The 19,748-nt window shown below is 30.9% G+C and overlaps 2 protein-coding genes across 3 annotated transcripts in view; one reads left to right on the top strand and one right to left on the bottom strand.

Moving 5' to 3' along the window:
- The first annotated feature begins 536 nt into the window (after positions 1-536).
- Positions 537-5,831, top strand: LOC136091825 (uncharacterized). The gene has a single exon (XM_065819538.1). It carries the CDS (start codon positions 537-539, stop codon positions 5,829-5,831), a length of 5,295 nt encoding a protein of 1,764 aa, XP_065675610.1.
- A 5,177-nt stretch (positions 5,832-11,008) lies between these two features.
- LOC136072075 (ranBP-type and C3HC4-type zinc finger-containing protein 1-like) overlaps positions 11,009-19,748 on the bottom strand; it is a 73,253-nt gene continuing 64,513 nt past the window's right edge. For both annotated transcript variants that reach the window (XM_065820253.1, XM_065820252.1), the window contains exon 12: positions 11,009-11,200. In XM_065820253.1, coding sequence (XP_065676325.1) covers positions 11,117-11,200 — 84 coding nt within the window. In that variant the 3' untranslated portion in view covers positions 11,009-11,116. The remainder of the gene's footprint in view (positions 11,201-19,748) is intronic.

The following is a 19,748-nucleotide window of genomic DNA, read 5'->3' on the forward strand; positions in this document are numbered from 1 at the left end:
TAAAATGTATAAAAAATTTTTTTCCTTCTTTAAATTCCGGTGTAGATTTTTACTACTCTGTTTTTCATTAATGATAAATTTTTATTACCATGTAAAAAATTTCATTTTATATTTTTATTCACCTTTTTTTTTTTTCACTATTTTTCACCTATTTTTATTCAACAGTACAAAACTTGTTTTACTTTTTTACTTTCTTAAGATTTCTGTGGTGAATTACGTCTTCCAAGATACTAACAACAATTAGCGGTTGTTTCTTAATATAAACATTAATGTATTTGAAATGATGTGGTCTTCGTAGAGGTATGGGAAAATTACGCCAACGTAATTACTTGTAATTAAGTTTATTTATTTTGTGGTTCTAAACTTTATATAAAAAAGGTGATATTTGTAAATAATTTATTCGCAGTCAGATGAAAATAAAATAAAATTGATAAACGAGTGAAATCATTAGTGTCTCAGGGAAAGTATTAAAAATTTCCCCACACTAAAAGGTGGCGACCCTGCCAGGACCTACGAAACCTACGAGTTAGTAAAGAATGGACCAAGAGCGAATTTACCAAAGAGAAGTCAGCATGATAAGAATAAACATTAAAAACATAGAACGCAACACGATTAATGGCGACAAATCAAGCATAATCTTGGCGCTGGACAAAATAACAAATTTATTGGGAAGATTTGAAATGGCAAAGGATGAGCTGACCAGGAAAATACTTGACGACGGCGAAAGCATCGATTCAGTTGAAGAATGGCTTTCGAAACCAGTAATGGAAGTAGAAGCAGCAATTGAAATCAAAAACAAAATGGTGGACAAGTTGGATTCGATAAATAAAAACGAATGCGTCAGAAAATTTGAGTATGAAAAACAAATAGTGGAACAGCAGTTAACGATTCAAAAAGAAGCAGAACAAGCCTCATTGAGAAAACTTCAAAGCGAAGAAGAATGGTATTTAAAGAAACTAAAAATGAAAGAAACATTGCGTAAATCTCTTGGAAACGAAAACGAAGCTACTAAACAATCTGTCAAACTTCAAAAGTACACAATTACAAAATTTAATGGCGATTATAAAGACTGGTTGCGATTTTGGAATCAATTCACGGTAGAAGTTGACAACTCAAACATATCGAACATCAGCAAATTCAACTACTTGCTGGAACTTGTCGAAGGAAAGCCCAGGGAGGATATACTTGGTTTACCTCATTCGTTGGAAGGATACGATGAAGCTAAACGCATACTACAAGAAACTTACGGAAAAGATATTTGGGTTCACAAAGCATTGATTAAAGATTTGGAAGGATTGACGGCTATACATAGCTCGTACAAAATCAAAGAAGTTCACGACTTTTACAACAAGCTTGCAAGAACTGTACGAACATTGAAAACTATGCAGAAACTACAAACGGCTCAATCATTCGTGTATTCATTGATGGATAAACTTGGACCAGTTCGTGAAATACTTACACAAAACGATGATGGATGGGGAGAATGGGGACTGGAGCAACTTGTCGAAAAATTGCAAAAGTACATTGAAAGGAATCCGTTGAACTCAACTTTTAACTCGAGCGACGAACAAACAAAGGGCGATAAAAAGAACACGAACGTTCAGTCAAGGCCCTATGAACATCGAAGCACTACGTTTAAACAATACAATGGCAGTCTTTATGACAAAGAAACCAGGGCAACTAGTGGAAAGCATGGATGTGTCTACTGTGGGTTACAAAATCACAAAAGCGAAGATTGTACAAAAGTACTAACTGTTGCAAGACGCAGGGAGATTTTAACAAACAAAAGATTATGTTACAACTGCATTGGTTACGGACACTCGGCGGTAAATTGTAAATCAAGAGGATGCAGAAAGTGCAACAAAAAACATCACACGTCCATTTGTCAAGATAGGAACGCAACAATGGATGGTAACATTGAAAATAAAAAAGAAAACATGGGAACGGTGCTTAATGCAAGCACAACTATTCACCCAACAGTGATCGCAAAAGTAAATGGTGAAAAAGTAAGGATAATGTTGGATACGGGTGCTGGAAGTTCCTATATATGTACGAATTTGATAACAAAACTAAAGTTGAAACCTACACGAAAGGAATATAAAAGTATTGAACAGCTCTATGGAACTGTGGACAAGCGTGTGGAAATATATAAGGTTACGCTAGAATCAACGACAATACCGGAATTTAGCATCAAAGTCGAATGCGCCAACGCAGAAAAGGAAACACTCACCTTTTTACCGAATCCGATGATCAAGGATGTTAAGAAGCATTTTGCAAAATTGAGGAGGCTGAAATTTAGCGATGATGAAGGGAGTGACGAACTTCAACCTGTTCACATTATACTCGGTGCGGCTGATTATCAGCGAATAAAAACCACGGAACCGGTAGTTCTCGGAAAAAATCCGGATAAAGATCCCGGAGCCGAATTAACGATGTTGGGATGGACTCTTTCTGGGAGACGAACACAATTTAGTTCAGGTATTGAGAGAAGTTTCTTATTGAACACTGGTCGTGATGAGTTTGAGCAAATGTGTAGTTTAGAAGTACTTGGATTATCGGACACAAATAGTGAGTCAATGTTCCACCAAGACTTCAGCGAAAAACTGCATCAAACCGAAGAAGGTTTCTATGAAACCAGAATGCCGTGGAAAAAGGGTGTTGTTAAACTACCAAATAACAGAAACCTGGCTCTTAAAAGATTGGGAAGTGTGACGACTCGATTGAAAAAACTTAAAAAACTAGAACAGTATAATGAAATAATGATGGAACAGATCAATGAGGGAATATTGGAAATGGCACCAGAAAAACCTACGGGAGAAATTATTCACTACGTTCCTCATCAAGCAGTAGTCAAGGAAAATGCCGAGTCAACAAAAATGAGAATTGTTTATGATTGTTCAGCTAGAAAAGACGCTCAGTCACCTTCATTAAACGACTGTCTAGAAGTGGGACCATCGCTGCAACCATTAATTTTTGACATACTCGTACGAAATCGAATGAATAAACTCTGCGTTTTAGCTGACGTGAAGAAGGCGTTTCTACAAATTCGAATACACGAAATGGATAGAGACGCACAACGCTTAATTTGGTATAAGGACTTAAAGAATATGGAATTAACGGATTTACGATTTACAAGGGTGATTTTTGGTTCAAGTTCAAGCCCTTACATTCTTGGTGCTACCATTAAAAAGCATATATCAAAATACAAGGACATTTATCCTAAAACGGTGCTTGCTTTGGAAGAAGATACTTATGTCGATGATATACAAGCAGGTGGAGAAACGGAAGATGAACTTATCAGGTTTAAAAATGAATCAACGCAAATCTTAATGAAAGCTGGGTTCCAGCTGCACAAATGGCATAGCAACGTGAGCAAATTGGGAAGCAACGCTGAGGGCAGATCAACAAAAATACTTGGGATTCCTTGGAACAAAGAAACGGATCAACTATCGATTGACTTTACTGCTTGCATCAATAGTGGAGATAAAGAAGTGATAACAAAAAGGAAAATGCTATCCGCCATTAACAGTGTTTTTGACGTATTGGGATTTAGTGCACCTATTTTAATCACTGGAAAAATATTATACAGTCGGCTATGCTTGTTAAAACTCGGATGGGATCAACAAATTCCATATGAACTTTCAGAAGAATGGAAGACCTGGATCAAGGCAATACGAATTAAAAGAACTATTTCAATTCTGCGGAGCGTTCTGTCTGAAAGAAGTATTGAAATGGAGCTCCATGGATTTTCAGATGCAAGTAAATCAGCAGTATGTGCATGCATCTACATTGCAGTGAGCCACCGATATTCGAAAACCAGTAACTTACTTGTAGCGAAAGCACGGATCGCACCAAGGGATCTTAGTATTCCTAGACTGGAGCTGGTAGCAGCACACACCTTGAGCAAGTTAATGAATCACGTTAGGAAGACATTGAACAAGTATAATATTATTGAAGTATATCATTGGGTTGACAGTACTGCAGTACTTTATTGGTTAAAAGAAAGGGGCAGTTGGTCACAATTTGTCAGGAACCGAGTTCAACAGATATTATTAAATGGAGAAGTAAAATGGCTTTATGTCCCAACAAAAGAAAACCCAAGTGATCTTGGAACAAGAGGAGTAAGTCCTGAGAAACTAACAAGTTTGTGGTTCAATGGACCTATATGGTTAAAACACAAAGAAAATTGGCCAATTCAACCAGAAATATTTGAAACGCCGAACGCATTATGTGAAACTATTCATTTAAGAGAGAACGTCAGTATGGCAACAGAAGAAATAAAGGGACTTCATATATTTAAGGAAATATTGAGTAAACACAAGTATTGGAAAATCATAAGAATATCATCTTTCATAAAAAGGTTTATTTACAATTGTCGGAATGAAGAAAAAATAACAGGACCACTGAATGCTGAAGAGATGATAGAAGCGGAGTTGGTGAATCTTAAGTTACTACAAGAAGCTGTTGCGATAAAGTCCAATGTGGAACTTAAACAGGATGAAAAACAGCTTTGGAGGTGTCATGGAAAAGTCTCTGGGTATAATCCAATATTTGTACCAAAAGGTTTTCAACTAACTCTAAAAATTATTGAGTATCATCACGCGAAAACGTTACACGGGGGAGTAGGAGATACAATGAGTAGCATTAGAGAAAGATTTTGGATACCAAATTTGAGAGTTGCTGTAAAGAAGGTCATTCGTGAATGCAATCTATGTAAGAGATATAGAGTGAAACCGCTGTTACCGCCAACAAGAGCAATGTTACCACGTTTTAGAACTGAAAATATCGAACCGTTTACGGTTACAGGTGTTGATTTTGCCGGTCCGCTAAAGTATAAAGCGCAAGGGAAGTTGGTTGAAAAATGTTATGTTGCACTGTTTACATGCGCATGTACAAGAGCTGTCTACCTTAGACTTTGTCATGACCTAACGGCAGGAGAATTTCAGAGAATTTTAAAGGAGTTTGTTGTAAGAAAAGGACCACCACAAATGATGATTAGTGATAACGCAAAAACGTTTGTGGCAACAGGGAAGTGGTTACTAATACTTAAGAAGGATGAAAATCTCGCAAACTATCTTGCTACCACAGCCATAAAATGGAGGTTTAATTTATCAAGAGCGCCATGGTGGGGAGGTTTGTTTGAAAGATTAATAGGGATAATGAAGAAAAGTTTGTCAAAAACAATTGGGAAAGGCATCCTAAACTTCTTTGAATTGGAAGAAGTATTGCTGGATGTGGAATGCGTTATGAACAATAGACCACTTTGTTATCAAGGTGACCAATTCGATAAGCAAGTATTAACACCAAATGTATTAATGAGGGGTAGACCGGCAGTTTTGCTTGAAGAAGATATCGATTTAATAACAAGGGATGATTGCGCATTACGGAGAATCAAGTTTGTGAAAAGTTGTAAGAATCACTTAAGGAAAAGATGGATGAACGAGTACGTGCACGCAATGGAAGAACGACAACAAGCAAGGGAAAAGAGAGGTAACGTGAAACTCCCAGAGGTCGGAAGTATGGTACTCATAAAAGACGATGTGAAGGACAAGGCTCTTCTCAACATTGGTCGAATTGAAAACAACATTAAGGGGAAGGATGGAGTTATTCGTGGCTTTAAAATACGTCTTGGAAATGGTTATGTAATTGAACGACCAATTCAGTTGGTGTGCGACTTGGAAATGGGGTGTGGGGCAGAAAGCGGAATCGAATCGGAAGAGAATTTAGAAACCAAGGCCGAAGAGGATACCTTGAAAAGAGAACCAAGACAGGCGAAATTAAATGCACGACAAATAATCAGTTCCATCATGGAAGACGAGATGGCTGATTAAAGCCGAAGTCTCAGCTTTAATCGGGGGAGTGTGTGGTGAATTACGTCTTCCAAGATACTAACAACAATTAGCGGTTGTTTCTTAATATAAACATTAATGTATTTGAAATGATGTGGTCTTCGTAGAGGTATGGGAAAATTACGCCAACGTAATTACTTGTAATTAAGTTTATTTATTTTGTGGTTCTAAACTTTATATAAAAAAGGTGATATTTGTAAATAATTTATTCGCAGTCAGATGAAAATAAAATAAAATTGATAAACGAGTGAAATCATTAGTGTCTCAGGGAAAGTATTAAAAATTTCCCCACATTTCGACTTACCATGTAAAAATGCGACCACGTTGCATTTTGTCAATACTATTGATATAATAGCATTGAATAAAAACTACCTGCTTTTCGTAAACAGGTTGAAACAAACAGCAATCTTTAAAATGTTTAAAAGTATTGAAGTAATACTGTTTTTTTGTCACGTAACTCCAAATGAAATGTTTGATATCCCGTAAATATTTGGATATACCGTTAACAAACCGTGTCATATTCGTAACTAAATACAATTATAAGTGCTTTAGATTTTAAAGTAATTTTAATTGATAATTAAGATTACATGGGATGTAAATTGTTATCAGTCTTTATCAATTACATTAATTTGTCTTTAATTATAGATAACGTCATTCATAACAAGTAATAAGGATGACTTTTTAAAAAAAGTAACTTTTTTTTTTGAGAACTTGTTTACAACAATTTAAGCTGCATATAGAGTTAGATGCAAAACGAACAAGTTAAGGAATATTTTGAAGTGACTGAAAAAAAAAAATAGCGATAGCGTTGAAAAAGTTGCTATTTTTGTTTCACGTAGAATGGTTAAGTATGACTTTGATATAAAAATTTGCAAATAAAATAAGTCAATTCTAATGAGAAATTTGCCAATGACAGTTGCTGATGACATGGGGAAGAATGAAATAATTAGAAAAGCTTTTCAAGCTTTTGATGTGACATGGAGTTGTCAGAAAGCAAAAGATTTTATTCTTAAATCAAATTTATGAAATTATTGGAAAAGACATAGAAAATGTTTATCCATCATTAATGTTTGATTCAGCGTCTCGTCTCAATACGAATGTTTTTTCTGGACGTATTCGGTTTAAAAAGGACGGAAAATTGTATGATCAAACTTTGGGAATGCTCACTCTGCACGGACGACAATTTGGGACGGTTTTGCTTGCGAAAGTAGGGAAAGGAGTAGACGATATTTACTCAACTTGTTCAGATCAAGGTAAGAACATGATCAAAGCTTCTGAAAGTATCAAAGAAATGCAAAATCAAATGATTATTTGTAATGAATTTGTCGAGGAAGCACAAAAGCTTGATTTTGAAGATTTTGATTTGCTTGATCGAGTCAATCTCGAAGAAGAAGTTATTGTTGAAAATTCCGAAAATACAGATGACGAAAGCGAAAGACAATCGCAAACTCTAGAACATGGGAGAAGGTTAAATGTGTTAGAAAACAATATTGGTACAATCTGCACCAAGATGTTTTGTGGAGCGCACGTTTGCCAATTGCCGCTCTTTCTGAAATAAGAAAATTTATAAAAAATACACGAGCGCCTAAATATGATGCAAATTTTCCTAATCTTAAGAGACCACGCAAAAATATTGCTCCGAGATGTGGTAGTACGTATTTTATGGCATCAGACATATTTAAAAAATTTGCTATATATGAAAAGATTGGGACGAATCGAAATAACTGCGACCTAATTAAATGATGAAATCTGGAAATTTATTGAAGAAAATACAAAAGTATTTAAGCCAATTTTTTTTGCAATGAAGTATTTTCAAAGATCAGACTATACCATGTTGAACTTCTTTTTACGATGGATGAGAATGGTAATGAACTTGGAAAAAATAGAATTTGCGGAAATTGCTCGATAGGATGAAAATGTACGAGATAAAGATGAAGACCGTTTGACTCAACTTTCAGGTATTTCAATATTATTTAATAATTGATACTTAATCACAGGGGCGTTGCTTTATGAGGAGGCGGAAGGAAAGGGGTAGGAGGGGGAGTCTCTTCCTTTACTTTTTTTCGTTATCAACAATAAAAATGGCAGCAACAAGTTTACGTTTGTTGTTTACGTTTGTAGTTACGTTTGTTGTACGTTTACGTTTGTATGTTTAACTTGAAGCAGTTATTACTTTTTTTGCATACTTTCTACTTTGAAACATGTAAAAATTTATTTCCATGCATTAATTTTAACATTTCTGTCTTTGTAAGATATGATATCATATAAAATGATATGATTCATTTATTAATATAACAATTTAATATAAAGCTTTTCATAAGAAAGTATAAGAAAATAAATGCTGAACTCTGATATGAACACTTTTCGCCTGTCATTACTTCCAATTTTTAGTCAACTAAAGTAGGATCTATACTTTTTATTCAGTATGCTAAATCGGAATTAGGTTTGTAGGATAAGGTCTAAATGAATAAGAATATATAATAAGGTTGTTATTCTTATTCTATTATCATAAGAGTGATAACTTTTATAAACATTGACTCATTTAAAAATTACGGTAAATTATAGTATCTGCGTTTGTTTTCCAGAGCACTAACTATGAAAAGCATGAGATGTAAATTACAATGTTGCGTATGCAAAACAGTTTTTAATAACGACTATAAACCCAGTCATGAAAGGTCTGTTCATGGTGGTAAAAAGGTTTAAATACAAACAGTGAGAGCCCCAGGAATCCTTTTGTTGCCTCCTTAACTTCAAAAAAATAAAAAATCGAACATCAGAATGCTGATAATGATGTCGAAGTAGGTGATGAAAAACAAAGTAGTGAACATACGAAGTTAGAAGACATAATAATAATTAAATCACCAACTTCAACATGTGGTATAGCCATAGAAGAAGAAACAACATCGTTTTATAAAAAATTTGAAGAGGACGCAAGTTCAGAAATTCAAGATAAGGACGCAAAAGGGGAAAAACTGGGTTATATTGTTGTCTAAGAACAAACAGAGAAATTTACAGAATTAAATTCTGAATGAGATCATTTACCCCAGTTTCCTGACCAAGAAGAAAAGGTTGACACATGTATTGTTAATTTGGATACTACTAAAGTAAGCAGTAAAACAACAAATTGGCTTTCGCTCATGGGAACTTGGGTGTTTTAATTGATAATCTGAAAGACTGTAATGACATTTAAAATATAAAATATTGTAAAAAAAAAAATTACTAAATAAAAAACTCGCTGCAATTGAAATTGTGAATGCAACGAGCTCTGTGATGAATATGTCAATAAACTTTTGGAAATAGGAAACGCTTTTATAAGAAAACTCGATATCAAGCCTAAAGTATTATAATTGACAAATCAGTTTCATCAGCATTGATAAGCTATGACCCAGGTTTACGTCTACATACAATTACGGACAATCAAAAATCGCATTTACTCCAGTTAGGAGTAAATACGACACACTAACCAAAACGTACTAGTTTCCCAAGTGACGGTAAATTTAATCCCCAGTGGTACAAAAAATTTGAACATTTAGAACACAGCACCCAGAAGGGTGCCATATTTTGTTTTGTCTGCTGTCTTTTCCTCAAGGGTTTTAAATAGAAGGGAAAAACTGAAAATGCTTGGATAAATTGGTTGGGGTAAGATCTTCGTCCAAGATAAATAGCTATGGGAAAGACAAACTTGGGAAGCTTCAGGCGCACTTTACCTCTCAAGCACATAATGTTGCATTAGGTGAATATTGTCTTTTTCTTATAAAAAACGGACATATAGATCACCTTATTGATAAATCCAAGAGACTTACCCTGATAGAAGAGCAAAAAATAGAGGTGTAGAATAGAAAAACTGTCGAAATTCTTATCAGTACATGCAAGACTTTAGGAAGCCAAGGACTGGCGTTTAGGGAGTCTGACAGTGCTCACCAAGGTAACTTTGTTGCAATAGTGAATCTTATCACTTGCCACAATCTCACGCTAAAGCCTGGATTGAAGATAGAGCCCTTCGTCCATATAGAGTTACATACACGAGCCCATAATCTCTAAATGAAATGACTAGTTTAATAGCAACTGGATTGAAGAGTCAGATCATTGATGAAATTAACAGCTCCAATATTTTTTCTGTGATAGCTGACACTACTCCCGATAAATCACATAAGGATATAATGAGTATAGCTGTGAGAACGGCAGGTGAAAACGGTGAGATTTGTGAAAAGCTTTTGAAATCAGTCAAATGCACTGATAAGACTATTGAGGAAAAATTATCTGTAAAGTTAAAAAAAAAAGAGATTCAGGTACTCTTCAGAGAACGGTTAAGCCTATATGTTGACATGCCTAAAACTGGGTCTGGAAATACCAATGACGGCAATACTGCCGGAAGAGCATTTAAAAATAGTGAAGTTTTTTCTGAAACTACTAAAGTTGATTGTGATATAATTGAAAGATTGCATAATATTCTCATAACTATATCTTGTGGATATCCTATTAATATCAATGAATTAGATTTATACTGCACTGAACAGCTAAACGTATAGTGAGTTTGTACGACTGGTATGTTATGCCTCCTACTGTACATAAACTGCTACTGCATAATTCTTCTATATCACATAAACTACCTTTGCCAATCGGAGTATATTTGGAAGATTTTCAATTTGGAAGATGCATCGGAGAGTTTAAATAAACAGATAAGAAATTCTAGACTTAAGCACACGGCAAAAATATCAAGGTTAAACATAATGATGAATCAAATGCACTACCTTCTAGTAAGATCAGATCCAAAAGTATCAAGCATATCTTTTAGAAAACATAAGAGCTATCGAGGAAAACCGTTACTAGACGAAGTTATTAAATTAATTGTAATGTAAATAATAAAATGTAACAAAATATAGTTTTTTCTCTCTATGTATCGTCCTGAGTCACTGTGCGGTGTAACCACATTTTAATTTTTGTGCGAAATGAACTATGAGAGTCTCCAAGTTTATTGGACATATTGTTATTGAATTTGGAATTCAATTTGAGGGTTAGGGCCAAAATTGGGAAACTATGTGTGTGTGTGTGTGTGTGTGTGTGTGTGTGTGTGTGTGTGTGTGTGTGTGTGTGTGTGTGTGTGTGTGTGTGTGTATCAAAAGCATAAGTTTAAAAAACACCGACAAAAAATCTACAAGTTTTAAACAACAAAAAATATATCATATAAGTGTTAAAAATATTTACAATTTTATTTATTAGAAAAATAAAGTAATTTATTGCCAAATAAATAAAAGCAAAAAGGTAGATTAATGGCAATTAGCACACGTAGGGGTGCATGGCACGTTGCCGTTTGCTCTACATTTACAACCGCCACTCGTATCACCAGTACCCTAATAATAATGTCAAACTTAATTAACAAATTTTAACTACAAAAACGAGAGAGAAAGCCGTGAACATAATAGTAATTAAATATTTAATTACCTTTTTTATAACTAAGCAAATATATAAATAACAAACTCTTTTATTTTTTAATCACATCGGATCACATTAGATTGAAATCAAAAAATAAATCAAAAGATTACTAAAAAAGTTAATTTTATGCAATATATTTAAATGATGAATCCAAAGAGCAAATAAAAAGTGTTGCAATACTTTATAAATATATGTATATATATATATATATATATATATATATATATATATATATATATATATATATATATATATATATATATATATATATATATATATATATTAGGATTATGACTTTTTGTGACCGTATATTCTTGGGTCATAAATCGATAAATATTTGCACAAAAGTAATGAAAATTACATAAACTTGATTTTCTTTTTAAAAAAGTTTTAAACAATTTTATTACCGTTTTTTTTTAATTCTAATTTTTTCAAGTGGAGAGTTATTATTTAGTTTTTAAGTATTTAACAGTTTATTGTTAAATTTTAACACTCTAAATTACAAATAAATATAAAACTGCATAATTCTACAAGTGCGAAAAGCTACTGTGTATTTCGAAAAAAGTTGTGTTGTATTCAGCTTAATAAAATCGTAAATACACAATTCTTAAGCTTCGTCAGACAAAATAAATCTGAACTGGAGTTTCTCCTTCTTTTTACAGATGTCAAAAAGATTTTGAAGATATTTGATTGCTCGTTCTGCACACTGATTTGTTCTAGGAATTTGCAGTCTTGATGGTTCTCGATTAAAAATTTTTTTCACAGAGTTTAACGCTTTTTCGTGACCATGGAAGCTGCTACACAACTTTTGATAATCATCTGCATTGTATATTGTACATTTGGTCCGCCCATTTGTAAGAGATAAATCTACAATGTCAAGTATTAAGTTTCTTCACTTTGGTAGAAGAATAAATGCAAAAAGAGCTAGCATAGCTCGGGAATTCTATCTTGCATTATTTAATTTAGGTATTTTTTGAAACTTTATATACTTTAAATACTCCAGATTCTTCAAAAATTCAAACCTGAATTAAATCATATATAAAGTTTATATCATCACGCCATCTTGCTGTTTCAGTAATCACTTCTTTACCATCCTTGAAATTCTTCCTGAGCTGTTTGTAATTCTTAACAAGTTCGATGATAAACGGACACTCGTTATTGGGCAACATGTTGTTTCCTCCATGCATTACTGCGCGAAAGACTCGGTCAAGAACATGTTGTTGACAACCAATAAATTGTGAAAAAACCAAATAATTTTCTAGCTTAATATTAGTATTTGATATTAGTACTTTGTATTTGACTGACAATCCCGTTCCTTCTTCCAGTGTTAACATTCGTTGTGTCCGCTATAATCATCATTATATTCTTTCATAAGTTATATTATACCTTTAACAACAGTATTCGCTTTTCCGTCTGGTAGATCTAGTGCTTGTAACTTCTCTTTGTTTACTCATCAACATTAACACTTGATATTCTTGGTGACTAATACATTTATCATCAAAGTGCAGTGACCAGCTTTCTAAATGTAGTGTTTTCTTTATTTCTTATTTAAGTTAAATAGCTTATCTAATAGTTGATCTGAATATACCAGACTGTGAAAACGTCTGAATGTCGATCCCATCTTAAGATAACTGTCAACAAACAACTGTTGCTTGCTTTGCTGGTTAATAACTCTAGAAGATGTTTCTAATTTGGTTGAAGGCTCTCAATGTTCTGCCTAAGACTCTGATTCGGAAGTTGAGATTTTTGCTGTTGTCGTTACTGTTGTTGTACCAGTTGTCGTTACCGTTGTTGTTGCTGTTGTCGTTACTGTTGTTGAAGTAGACTTCAAGCACATTTTTCTTCTTTTGGAAGGATAGCTTTTACACTAGCAGCCTTCCCAGTTATATACCCAACCTGTCCTTTGCTTTCAACCTGAAGATGATATAACCTTTTATCCTCATTGTAGAGCTGTTCATCATCTTTTTTTGTGATGTGAAAAACTTTATTCGATAGATCATAATTTCTTTATTTTACATATTTTATGACTTACATTTGATTTGATAATTGTGGAAAATTTAATTTCTTTAGCCATAAACTAGTTACTTCTTTTTCAATATGCTTTATGCGTTCTTGCCTCTTTTTGATGGATTCTCCCAGGAACAGATAATGACCAATAGTTTGGATTTTAAGTGGTATCTTGCTATTATCTTTTAATAATTTTTCCAAGACTTGAATGGCATTTTCTTTACTACTTAATCTGTCTTTTAAATGTAAGATGTTGATCAAGATGAACTTTTAATAATTTCACACAAGAGTTTTGTCTATATCTTTCAGAAATATCGTAAAATCATCTGGAATTTTTTCCTTTCTAGGAGCTTTGAAGATTATAAGTTGAGTTTTATTTGTATTTATATAGATCAAGTTTACAGCAATATTCTTTATTTTTTCAAATGTTACAGACAGTTTTTTTTTATCCATTTCTAAATATTTATAACTAATTTTGTAGAGTATTGTGAATAGAATAATATCTTTTACATTAGTTATTAGAAATGAACAATTCAGATTTCTAACAACGTAAAAGATATTATTCTATTCACAACTTTAAAATATCTAAATAAACTAATTTATAACTATCTATTTTAGTAGATTTACATGTAACGTTTTGATTTCATCCAAAGCTATTATGTCATTTACTACAAATTCTTTTCTTTCATTTGCTTCTAAAGCTATTAACATTACATAATTATCTGCCTTAATCACATTTAATTGAGTTTAATTTAAATTTAGTCACAAATAATTTTAATTTAGATTCAAATAATTATCTGCTTTATCTTTTACTCTTTTTAACATCAAAATTTCCTTTCTATATCTAGTATTAAATTATTTGTAATATCGATTTTTGTGTTACATAATTCTTAGCTGTTAGGTTGAAGTATCTTATTGGTATTTTTCCTTGTTAATGTAACTACTATCGTCAACTCTATACTCCTCTTATGAACTTTTTCATTAGAATATTTAAATTCATACTGATACTTCAGCTTTGTGCCTAATTAAAAACCATTTAAATTCATATAATTTTCAATTTAAGGTAATTAATACTATTTCCCATTGTTGGTTTCGTTTTGTCAGTATTGGTATTGAGATATCATATATCTGTCCCAACACTATTAGTTGATGCCTCTAGTTTAAATTCTAAATGATTTTTGGTTAGGTCAGGTCTAACATAATAATGCTCCTTAAAATGTTTCTCATTTTGATTTTTACACATTCCCAACAGATTCTTTCTGGTTTCTTTAGAGTTAGTTTTGAAACACAGAATTCTTGATTTATATAGGTTTTTAAACTTACCCAATTGGACAGCTTGAATGATGTCTGAATTAAATAGAGGAGTTTTATGAAACTAAGAACTTTGTTGATAAAAACTCAAAATTTTATCATCAAAGTTCTTAGTTTTATAAAACTCAAAGTTTTTATCAACAAAGTTCTTAGTTTCATCATATTCATGTTAATAATGTTAAGTTTTCTTTGATTTATTTCAAATATTTCATGTTGTTAATTTATTTGCAGGTGGACATTTATTATGTTGGTGGAAATAGATTAGATTTATTAAGGACTTTTAAGAACAACAATTCATTTATTTTCTTTGTTGGTCAAAGACCAAAGCTAAACATTCTAGGTTTGCATACTAAACATATACTTTACCAGGTGCAGCAACTCCAATATCAGAAACAAGATGTTGTTAAAAAAGTTTTGCAACCACTCAAAGACCAGCTTAGTTTTCTTTCAGTAAGTGTATACTTCAAACATTGGTGTGTCCAGGTATGAAAGAAGATAAAACTGTAGCTTTTTTGTAAATTTTATGTTTAATATATATATATATATATATATATATATATATATATATATATATATATATATATATATATATATATATATATATATATATACATACAGCATGTCAAAAAAGTCTGTTTTTATTGAAAAATCATCCTTGTTGATTTTTCAATAAAAACAAATTTTTATATGCTTAAATTTAGAATTTTGACCTCACTTTTTTTTTAATATTAAATTTATATCAAAAAACATTTTTTATAACAAGAAATTAATATTCTTATACTTAAAACAAAAATTATCCACTAAATTAGAAAAAGTGTAAGTCAAAAAAGTCACCCCCTAATCATTTTTTAACTTTTCTGTTGTTTAACTTAGTAAAATTGCAGAAAAAAAGCCAAAAACAAACAAATTTGATTGATAGAAGTTATTCTAACTAATATTTTAACAAAGTTTGTTTTCTTTTTAGGTTCTTAATAAAAAGATCATGGCGAAAAGATATGAAATTCATGAATCAGTAAAAAACCTGATCCTGAGACACTATAAAAGTAGAAAAGGATAACTATTTCCAAAATAGTAAATGTTAAGCCTAATAATGTAGGAAATATCATTAAAAAATATAACAAATCGGTACTGTAAAAAATTTGCCAAGAAAAGGATACCCTGGTAAGACTACCTTACGCATTGATAGAGAAATTATTTGAAAAGTTGAACAAGAGGATTATCTGCACCAAAGCTTGCAAAAGATTTACAAACAGGTTATGGTATAACTGTAAACCCTCAAAATGTTTGCAATCGCTTGAAAAATCAAGGTTTTGTGGGTAGAGTTGCTCCAAAAAAATCTTTTTTAAGTAAAAAGAATCAAAAGAAAAGATTGGCTTGGGCTAAGAAACATTCAAATAGGACTATTGACCAATGGCAAAGAGTTTTATGGTACGATGAAACAAAAATATGTTTGTTTGGTTCTGATGGTATCATGCACAAATAAAGAAAAAAACGGTGAACGCCTAAATCCTAACTGTATGAGACCAACTGTCAAGCATGGAGGAGGTAACATTAAGCTTTATTATAACATTTCAATATGATATATACTTCTAACTTATTAACTCATAGGTCGAATGATGGTTTAGGGGCTTTTACTTGGAGTGGTGTTGGCAAACTCGAATTTATTGACGGAATAATGACAAAAGAGGTTTGTACTGATATTCTGAAGCAAAAACTGAGATCAAGCGCCAGAAGTGCTGGCTTATCTTGTAATTTTATCTTTCAACAGGATGGAGATCCGAAACACACAACAAAGTTAGCTACTGAGTGGTTAAAGAAAAACAGTATTAAGTATGTTAGATTGAGTTAAAACAGTATGTTAGATTGAGTTCCTCATTCACCAGACCTAAATCCGATTGAAAATTTTTGGAATCTTTTTAAAATTAAAGTGGCTGATTAAAAGCCATCCAGTTTGTTGCAATTAAAGGCAATTCTCATTGAGGAGTGGGAGAAATTTGACACACAATGGCTTAAAAACTTAGTAAATTCAATGCCTAAAAGATGTCTTGCAGTCATCAAGGCAAAAGGCACACAAATAGACTATTACTTTTATATTAGCAAAATAATTATTTAAGGGGTGATACAGTTTTTTGACTTTTTCTAATTTAGTGGATAATTTTTGTTTTAAGTATAAGAATATTAATTTCTTGTTATAAAAATGTTTTTTGATATAAATTAAATATTAAAAAAAAAAATTCGGGTCAAAAACCTAAGTTTAAGCATATAAAAATTTGTTTTTATTAAAAAATCATCAGGGGGTGATAGACTTTTTTGACATACTGTGTGTGTATATATATACATATATATATATATATATATATATATATATATATATATATATATATATATATATATATATATATATATATATATATATATATATATATATATATATATATGGTATTCAAATGTTAGTTTAAAACATTTTTAATATTAGGAAATATTTCTTAAAAACTCAAATAAAATTCAAGAGGAATTTTTTTTTATAATTTATTTTTATTTATGAATATACATATGTATGTATATGTATAAATATATATATATATATATATACATATATATATATATATATATATATATATATATATATATATATATATATATATATATATATATATAGGAATTTTTCTTTATAATTTATTTTTATTTATGAATATACATATGTATGTATATGTATAAATATGTATATATATATATATATATATATATATATATATATATATATATATATATATATATATATATATATATATAGGAATTTTTCTTTATAGTTTACTTTTATTTATGAATATACATATGTATGTATATGTATAAATATATATATATATATATATATATATATATATATATATATATATATATATATATATATATATATATAAATATATATAAAAATATATATATATATACTAGAAAGTTCATAGTGCCCATTTTTAGCAATCTTTTACACTTGTAAATGATAATTATTTTGATAAGTGAAATGAAGCTGGTGAAGGCAAATAATTCTTATATATATTATGCATACCTAATAAGTGTTGATAAGTGAAAAAAAATTAAAATTAAAAATTTAATTGACTTATAACTAAAAAAAATAAATTAAATAAGTTAAAAAATTTCATTAAAGAATTTTTTTATAAACTATTTACTCTCGAGCCCCTAATAAAAAAACGAGGAGGGGGGATTTTTGTTAATTTTTGGAAATGTTTACCACCCACCCCAAGATTATTAAACCCTCTTTCCCCCCCCCCCTCCTTTTTATTAATTTTCAATTAAAATTTATAAAAGGGGGAGGTCTAGAACTAAATAGTTTTAAGCGTATTTTGTAAAAAATATTACTTCGGATTTATAAACTAAACTTTTTCATAAAAAATACTTACATTGTATAAAAAAAAATTCCCACTTCCCCTTTTATTACACCCCCCCCCCCCTATTCCGTTTATTAGATCTAGACTAAAATTTCCACCTCCTCCTTTTATTTCTTCACCCAACCACCCCCACCCTTGTATTAAGGACTCGAGAGTAAGAGCATTAACGATAGCATTTTTCTTTAAAAGCAAGACATGTTATGCGCATTTATGTTATTTATTAACTAAATTACTTAACTATTTATTAACCGCCATGTCTTTTATTATATTAATATTTATTATTATTATTAATATATTGGCATCAATTAGTTAACTAATAAAAAAATATTAAAAAAAAAAAATGCGAATAGAACCTGGAATGCAGGCACCATGAACAAATTTATTAACCACTACACCACACAATATTGTAACGCAAAATGTAAATAAATTTAAAATAAAATAAATTTGTTTTGACTCATGATTGTTTTTAAGTAATTAACGCACTTTAAAATAAAATAACTATCGTATGATTAATATGTAAGCATCACGTCAGTGTTATACTATCAGGGAGTCACCCACGTAAATATATATTTTATATACCATAGATTTCCCTAATTCCAAACAAAATCGTACTTAAAGTTGAATAACTCCGCTTGCTTTTTGAATTTTATATTAATTTTTTAAAATAAATAAACTGGAATCTAAACTGAATCGAACCATATTAAGCAACAAGTACATTTATTATAAAAATATTGTTAATTTTTAAATTTAAAAAGTCAAGTTTTTGTTTGGAATAAGGAACACGTGTTCCTAATTCCGAACGTACATGTTAAATCCCGAAAAATGGCATTCAATTTAAAAAAGTAAATAATTTAAACTAGCGTAGACCTCTAGCTTAGAGTTAGATAAAAAGATTTTTAAAACTTAAAATCACTTTTATTTTAATGTAAGGGTATAAAATTGTGTTGGTGCAGAGCTTCCATTATTTTTTTGAAATCAGTTTAAAAAAAAATCTTCACAGTCACTGCCTGTTTCTGTCAGTTAACCGTCGATAGTCAGAAGAAATCTCAGTTATCAGTATCAGGTTGGTTGCAGCCTTAGAGAATGCTTCCCCATTAATCAAATAGGAAGCTTGTAGTGCTATTTTATCATATAGCAATGCAGTTTTAACCTTTAGGCAGTTGTATTTTGAAATGGCAGTAATTCAGATTGAAATCAGACTGAAACATTGTTCAGTAACCTCTTAATTTTGCTCACTAAAAATTATTATTTTATAACCTTCCATTATTATAACCACGCCATTATTCTTCGCCATTAAATAGTATACCAGTTAATTTTATTAAATAGTATTGCAGCAATATATCTATATTTTTCTATTATCTGTAAATTATCAAATCTGCACAGTACAACTACGGTTGTACTGTGCAGATGCAGATATGTATTTCATTGTATTTATACGTATTCACTCATTACAATTCTTTGCCTTTGTACGTTTAAAAAGGACAATATTCAGTCAAGTTGTACACTCTTGATACAAAATGCTTTGCACCTTTTCAACAGTCGTTTATGTAAAACTGTATCAAAATCCAAACAAATCATATCAAGATTTAAAAAATATAAACCAATACATGAATAAGAATAAGTTTCTACAATTACTTTCTAAACAGAATAAAAAGTAGAGCTATTTTGAAAAAACTCAATCAATATTATAATTATTATAATTCAGTTATTATAATTTCTCAGAATTAAAAATGAGTTTTTTTGC

Source organism: Hydra vulgaris, chromosome 15, assembly GCF_038396675.1.
Source record: "Hydra vulgaris chromosome 15, alternate assembly HydraT2T_AEP".
In the NCBI taxonomy this organism is placed as follows: domain Eukaryota; kingdom Metazoa; phylum Cnidaria; class Hydrozoa; order Anthoathecata; family Hydridae; genus Hydra; species Hydra vulgaris.